Source organism: Gastrolobium bilobum, unplaced genomic scaffold (assembly GCF_033153095.1).
Source record: "Gastrolobium bilobum isolate Gb01-03AN ecotype WA unplaced genomic scaffold, APGP_CSIRO_Gbil_v1 utg908, whole genome shotgun sequence".
Taxonomy (NCBI): Eukaryota; Viridiplantae; Streptophyta; class Magnoliopsida; order Fabales; family Fabaceae; genus Gastrolobium; species Gastrolobium bilobum.
This window is the reverse complement of record NW_026897979.1, coordinates 393,253-401,186: the sequence shown is the minus strand read 5'-3', so window position 1 is coordinate 401,186 and position 7,934 is coordinate 393,253. Positions and strand designations below refer to the sequence as shown.

At 33.6% G+C, this 7,934-nt stretch overlaps 1 protein-coding gene across 2 annotated transcripts; it reads left to right on the top strand.

Moving 5' to 3' along the window:
• Positions 1-4,355: 4,355 nt before the first annotated feature.
• LOC133311918 (NAC domain-containing protein 7-like) lies at positions 4,356-6,401 on the top strand. 2 transcript variants are annotated; one of them, XM_061513050.1, is made up of 3 exons: positions 4,356-4,515; positions 4,659-4,930; positions 5,763-6,401. In XM_061513050.1, exons 1-3 carry the CDS (start codon positions 4,356-4,358, stop codon positions 6,399-6,401), a joined length of 1,071 nt encoding a protein of 356 aa, XP_061369034.1. The 2 variants fall into 2 exon arrangements, with proteins under 2 accessions (XP_061369034.1, XP_061369033.1); XM_061513049.1 differs by having other exon boundaries at positions 4,659-4,934; positions 5,767-6,401.
• The last annotated feature ends 1,533 nt before the right edge of the window (positions 6,402-7,934 follow it).

Genomic DNA, 7,934 nt, shown 5'->3' with positions numbered 1-7,934 from the left:
TCACTAAAACATGCTTAATTATTTAATTACATGTAATTTGCTAATTAATTAGGTTAAGGCTATTATAATAACTGGTATTTTGATGTTTAAAGTGGTGATGGAAGTATCTAATATGGAGATGATAAGAACCTATGGTAATGGTTTGGTATCAAGGGTGAGTGTGTGTGGTGACTTGCAGTGTGAGTAGGCGCTGGGAATTCAGGGCATTGGATGTGCGGGTGAGTTTTTAGAAAATGAATGTCACTAAGGGCATGTTTTAGTGTATATGATAGGATAAGACCTGATTTTATAAAGCTTGATTAAATTTGGGGAAGAAAAGAAAGGGGGGCTACAGTTGAGAAGAAAGGAGGAGGAAGAAGAAAAGACTAATACAAAAAAATGCATATGAAATTATTGATTTATAGAGTTTAATCTCAAGAAATATTAGTTATCATGATAGTAAACATTTCAGAAATATAATTTTACTATCTTATTGTTCCGGGGCGATTTCTCAAACCAAGGGCTCTTGAGGTAAACTTTGGGAGAGCTACCCAACCTAGGGAGTTAGGAAAAAAGCTCCAGGCGGCTAGACTATTAGCTGGCTAGGCAATTGAGCCCGCTATAGCCCACCAACTCGAGTCGTGGGTCTGTACCCCACGATCTCCTAGTCACCACCATTATATTTAGGATCATGATTTGTGAGATTTGGCGCCAGATCGAGAACTGAGAAGGTGAGGGTGAGAGCATTTATTCGATCCTTCTCTGTATCGCCTTTGGCAGAGTTTAAAACCCGAATCCCGGGACCCGTCCCAAATCGAACTAGTCGCAATGAACCAATTGGAATATCTCAAAAAAAAATGATCTGCAAGATTTTAGTTCTATATCACCTTACACCTTCTTAATTGCTGACAGGGCCATACATATAATATACTAGCACAATATTAGAAAGGGGCATGTACTATTCTAAACCTTGCTAATATTATTATTAGAGCATTCACCATCTTCAGGTTTATATATACCTACACCCCTGATTCATTTCATCGAACGATTGGCCGAAAATACTGTGCTTTTTATTGCCCGTCATTTCTATCTTTGCTCCGCCGATACAAATACAAGCTATTCGGCTAGAAATATATGTTACATAACAAAAGGGGAGGATATTGTAACTACTAATTAGTATTACTACCAATGTTACCATCAATTAATTTCACCATTAGATCGATTATGTTGATCCAACGTTTATATTTATTTTCATCTTTGCATGGTTATGATTCTCCATATTTAATACTTTATATTTATTTTTACCTTTATATGGTTATGATTTCTCATATTTAATGCTTTGGGGAATCATAACCATATAAAGATGGAAATAAATATAACTGTTGAATCAACATAATCGATTTAACGGTGAAATTGATTTGTAGTAATGTTGATAGTAATACTAATTGGTTGTTATAATATCCTACCCCAATAACAAATATCACACAGAGAAAATGTTTGGTTCGAATAATTATTTGTTCTTTTTCTTTTGTCTAGCTTAAGACAAATGAAATAATTATCACTTTAAGACAATAACTTTTCCACATTTACTCTGCGATAATTATTAGAGGTACAGCTAGCCATCCTATTGCTGTTGGGGAACAACTTTAGAATTAGGTGTATGAATATATATATGTACTAACTAGGATGGTTAATAAGATCGCTATAATTTTAATTTGAGACTAGTGCAAGGCCTGCAAGAGTTGTATCATTAGCCTAATTATAAGTTGAACAACCATCACAGGTTCTGAATGAATCAATAAGAAAGGGACAAGAAGCTAGAGAAGCCATTAGCGAGCTTTTCAAGTTTTGGCATATCGGGACCAAATGTCCCATAAAACATCCAGTGTCACTTCCAAGATCATCATCACAATTTAATCACAGTTTAGAATTGAAGAAGATGGTGGAAATATGGTAGGGACTAAGAATGGAGTGGGGGCCAAAAGGGGTCACTACCATGCCTCATATGTGTGTTGGGATAGCTTTTTTGTAAAAAGGAAGAAGGGTTGGCTGATCCACTACGTCACCACCAATGCCCCTTTGAAATTTTTTTTACTCTTTTTAGTGCCTTATGCAGCCCTTTAAGATTGGTGATTGGTCTGTGCTGTTAGTTCCTCTCTGCCTTCACCCTTTTCCCTCTTTATCTCTCTCTCTCTCTCTCCCCCCATCTTTCTCTAGCTCATATATGCAAAGCTTGCAGATAGATAGAAAGAGACCCTTTAGAGAGAAAAAAATCGCACATTCTCTTCTTCAATCGTTGTTGGTTGAGTCTCTATCAGTAGCGGGTAGATGTGGCAGTAGAGAGAACCATTTCCTTGCCTCTACCTCTGCTATTTTTCCGCCACCTTTTATCCCGCTCAAAAAGCTTTCCCACCAATTCAGCACAACCAACAGTGATATATACCTCATGATATATATTATATAGATTGTTTGCCAGAAAACAAAGAGAAGTATCATTTAGGGTTTTATTCTTCTTCTTATTTAACCCTACTTGCTTTGCTTTCTGTTTTTCTGTTCTTCCAGTTCCAGTGTTGAATATCATCAGGCTTTTCCACTCTCTGACTGATCCTTTTTTTGTTTTTTTTCCTCGGGATCCGATCCGACAAGTAAACCACACAAAAAGTAGACCAAAAAAAAAAAGTTGAAGGGTTCTATTCCCGAGGACTTATGTTTGTTACTGTTTGAACCTTTTTTTTTTTATAGTACTTGTATTGTCGTTGAAATTTTTTGTCTGATTTAGGAGCTTCCTCTTTATATTTTGGAGTGAAGTTGAGAGAATACCACTTTCATCACAGTGTAAACACCAACTCATTTTTAGAGGAAGACTTGTGACTGCACCACCACACCCAGATCTGTGGACTACAAGAGAAACTTCTGTTGCTAGCTTGATCTGTGAGCTCTCTTTACACTTTCTGTTTGATTTATTTCTTTTGTTTCTTCAATTTTGTTATAAGATCATAGAGGTGAAAACTTTTCACTCTGCAGATCTTAATAAACGCAAACAATCCTTAAAGTGATCAAAGGAAGGGATTTTTCATTCATTTTACATCGTATATATATCTGATCTTGTCGCCTGTCATCTCGGTTTTGCTTAAGCATATACTGTTACACATGATAAGAAGGTTCATGAACTTTATCCTTTAGAAGCATGGGTCATAAATTAGTGGGAATCACAATGAGTGACAATCACTTATTTGTTCATCTAGTACTAGCATGTATATATTGTGCATGTCTATTATCACATGTGTGTTGACTATGCCAACATTTCACATGCATAATCATCATGGTCATGCTTTTTCTCCATATAAATTATATATATATACCGAGAAACAATATCGAATAGCAATTTTTATTCTTCTTTTCAAATATTTTCACCATTTGATAATCTTTAATATGCTCATTTTGATGAGATATAGGGTAAGTATACAATTTATTATGTTCCCACCTTTCCTTTATGAAAATGAGGTTTTAAAACTATATATCCTTAGGTGTCGAAATTTGAGTCATAATAAATATTTAAATTTGGGGTTGGTAATAATTAAATCTTGATGTTCATGATTGAATATACCTTTCGAAGTCAGCAGTGTAGTAAAATTATGCATAAACTAGGGCTTATTTTCCTCTAGCGGAACCTCATCCCAAAAAGTTACTATTAATTTTAGAACTTATGAGTGAAAAACTACTTTTAACTCACTCTAATCATGGTTGTTGTCAATAAGTACAGGGGGAACATTATTTAGAAAAAATAAAAGACAAAGGAACAGAACAATACCACAATATTTTCTTAATTGTTTACGAAGGGTGAAAATTTCGAGATAATGCCTAAATCGTCCTTATCAATGTGCAAGAAAACAGTTATTTCTCTCTGCCAATTGGGAATATAGCTCAAGTATCAGGGAAACAGGTATTTTTGGCAGAGGTACTAGCGAGCCTCGGATAGTAATTAATCCAGATGTTAAGAAAAAGTAATTATCTTTCTCAGTGTATTAGTTAAAAAATTTCAATTCTCATGGCTAGTTACAGTTATTCCTTTCACCAAGGTTGAAAATGAAATTGATTTTATATATCTGGCAAATTAACTGGTTGAGTTTCCAATGCAATAACTCCCTATTGCTTGTTTATTTTTTTAATCTTATAAAACTTTTTAATTATATGCAGTTCACTAGTATAGTTAAGTACTTATTGAAAACTGATGATAAAACACCAAGTTAACTTGATCATGTTTTCTATTAAACTGATATTATAATTTGGCCAAGCAATAATTAGTGAATTACAAAGAACGGAAGTATCTTATTTGATGAATGTTTAATTTGCAGGACTCAGCAAGAGGGAGAAATATGAATACTTTTTCTCATGTTCCCCCCGGTTTTAGGTTCCATCCCACGGATGAAGAACTAGTTGATTACTACCTTAGGAAGAAAGTAACATCAAGGAGGATTGACCTTGATGTCATAAAAGATGTTGACCTCTACAAAATTGAGCCGTGGGATCTTCAAGGTACGTATGTAGTACTGAGTACTTAATTAGCATCTAAATTAATTCAAGTGGGACAATTTTATTGGTGAAAGATAAATTGTTAACTTGTGCACTTTTTTTTTTTTTTTTTTTTTTTTTTTCCTTTTCGTTGTTAAAATTTAAAGAGATTTGCAGAATAGGAACAGAAGAGCAAAATGAATGGTACTTCTTTAGCCATAAAGATAAGAAGTATCCAACAGGAACTCGCACGAATAGAGCAACAACAGCAGGATTTTGGAAAGCAACAGGAAGAGACAAGGCAATATATTCTAAGCATGACCTCATAGGGATGAGGAAAACCTTAGTCTTTTATAAAGGTCGAGCTCCAAATGGACAAAAATCAGATTGGATAATGCACGAGTATCGCCTTGAAACAGATGAAAATGGCGCACCACAGGCAAGTTTCTGAAATCATAAACTTTTGACTCTATTCTTCTCAAGATTTATTTTATGTTAATTCAAAATTATATTATTGTTCTTATACCTTTGTTTAATTAGCTTAAGTGCTTAGATGAGAGATAAGATTTTTGCAAAAAGTATCACTTCACTTAAGTTCTTATATTTCTGAAATCACATTGTTGAAAATCAATAATGTGATTGTTCTATGAAGTTCTACCACCAAGTGATGAGAAAAGGCTTTTGTTATAGGGAAATAATTATCTCATGTCATGTTGCATGAGATAATTATCTCATGCAACAGAGACAAAGTAGTGTGATCTACATTATTTATTTATTTTTTCAAATGGTGGACTCCATTATTTTGTCTATGTTACATGAGATAATTATATCATGCAACATGAGATTAATAGATCCCTTTGTTATATTATTGTAATGTAGTTGTTCTCTTCTTTAAAATATACACAACCCTTTGAATACCAAAAATAAAATAAAAATATACACAACCCTTTTCTTTATCTTCAATTTTCTACATCGCCACAGAAAAACAAAGAGCCACGTTGAGTTTATTTTGTAATAATAAGCAAGTCACAAGCTCCTCTCAGATGAAATCACTAACAATTTGATATACACAAGTGTGAAAAGGCTCTAAGAGCAAGTTAAAAATCATTGCAAAGTATTAATTCAAAAATAAAATGATAAACTTCTATTAGCTTTGGAAATTACTGAGGTATGACTTTCCTTTTGTGAATTTCTCAATCCATCCCCTTAAACTAACTAACGATTGTTTTGTCTTTCATTGTGGACCCTTTTAATTTGTATGGTTGAAGCAGGAAGAAGGATGGGTTGTCTGTAGAGTATTCAAGAAGAGAGTAACAACAATGCGTAAAGTGAGTGAACATGAATCCTCCTGTTGGTATGATGACCAAGTCTCTTTCATGCATGACATGGACTCACCAAAGCAAAGCTCTCAATCTAATTTGGTCTACCAAATACCATATCCTTGCAAGAAAGAGCTAGATTTGCCATACCAATTGCCTCGAGAGCACTTTCACCAGCAGCTTCCACTTCTAGAGAGCCCAAAACTGCTTCAATCTGCTTCCACCATAGCCTCTATTAATCCCATGGCACCATATGATCATTTAGATGTCAACCATGCAACTGCTCTGATGCCCTCAACATTCATACAAGAAGAACAAGTTCAACAGCAAAACTTTCAGGCAATGTATGGAAACATTAATACCAATGAACAAGCTGTTGATCAAGTGACTGATTGGCGTGTGCTTGACAAGTTTGTTGCTTCACAACTTAGTCAAGATGCTTCCAAAGACAATAACTACTCAAACACAGGCAGCATCTTGCATGGCACGGACAATAGTAATGTACAGTTCAGAAATTTGGACAAACAAGAAATGGTGATTGAAAATGCCTCAACATCAAACTCCAGCTGCCCAATTGATTTATGGAAATAGTTGCTGCTTGAATTGATTTTGGGTACATACTAATTATAGGCTACTTAGCTAAAACATCACATGCAAGTACTGTTTGAATTCCTGTACATAATAAACGTAATGGGCATAACTTTTAACTACTATTGAGGAGCTTCTGCCTCCAGCACTTATAGCTAGCTTCTAGAATTCAATTAAAACTTAATGAAACAGTCAAATAGTTTGTAAGCCAAGGTTAAAAGTTGCATTGTTTGCTAAGCATGAAGGGCTCTATTATGTAAGCCAAGGTCTAATTAACAGCCACATCCGCTGTTTTTATTGGATTGACCGGGTGGTCGATGATATATATATCTATGTCTGTATGTTACAATTAAATGAAACAGTTATCGAATAAAATGTTCTTTTTCCTTCTTCTTTTTTATTAATTTACAACGTTTGTTTAACAATTTATTGTTTTCTTAATCGATTTGTATATATATGGCTTTTGTGTCTTTGTAAGTAATAGAGAATAAAACCCCTGGGAAACCAAAAAAATAAAAAGTAATAGAGAATGAATGTTTATTTTTCTTTCTACTAATAAAAATTATAATAAAAACGATAAGAAAAATGAATGACCTTGATAGATATTTGATTAGTGATTTCATTTTGTTTATATTTGATTAGTCATGCTCCCTTTCCTTTGAAACAAAGATTAAAAATATGATGATTCGTGATGGTCCATCAAGCATCAAGCTTATATGCTAAGACAAATGGTTAATTGAGAACCCATTCTCAAAAGTTACAAATCTAAAATGTCGATTTTTTTTCCCCACACCGGGGCCTGATCTTGATAAGGCTTGTGAGATAATATTTGATGATGAGGCAACAAAAAAAGAAAACAGTATCTACACAAACACACACACGACAACTAACGGTACCACATATTCTTTGCTGCCAAGTCTCGCAATATATATCCCCCGCATATGCGTTGAAATCTTTCTAAGTTTTAGAAGGCAAGCAAAAGATCACCTATACATAGCCTAGGTTTGAATGGGAATACAAAAGTTAGCTCCTTAGTTATTCCAGGTGGCACCACATCATCCTAACAAATGATTATAGACATGATAGGGATTCCCAAGTGCCTTTTCATATACGTAACTTCAAAGCTTGTGGAAGATTCAAACTGTTTTAAAAACAAATGGCAATAGATATATATATGGGATATAGCTGTATATGCAATCAAACACATATAGTGTAGGGTTGATCGGGTAAGGTAATATTATAATTCGAAACTTAGTGTCTGTTTGATTACTGTTTTCTAAAATAGTTTTTGATTTTCAGAATATAAAAAAATCTGAATGTTTATTTTGTAAAAATAATTCTAAAAATTATAACTGCTTTTTAGTTTTTAGAATCAAATTTAAAAAATATGTCTAAGTTATTTTTATTTTATGTTTTGATTTTATTTTTTTTAACAGGTGTTTTGATTTTTAACTTTAAAAAAAAAAAACATAAAAAAACATATATGTCATTAACTATTGGGAAAAAGGTATCTAATGTTACTTTAGACAACTTTAT

Coding starts and splice junctions, on each gene's coding strand:
- LOC133311918 (XM_061513050.1), top strand. CDS start 4,356: ATGAATACTTTTTCTCATGTTCCCCCCGGTTTTAGGTTCCATCCCACG. Junction 4,516..4,658: donor TGAGCCGTGGGATCTTCAAG/GTACGTATGTAG, acceptor TAAAATTTAAAG/AGATTTGCAGAATAGGAACA. Junction 4,931..5,762: donor ATGAAAATGGCGCACCACAG/GCAAGTTTCTGA, acceptor TGGTTGAAGCAG/GAAGAAGGATGGGTTGTCTG.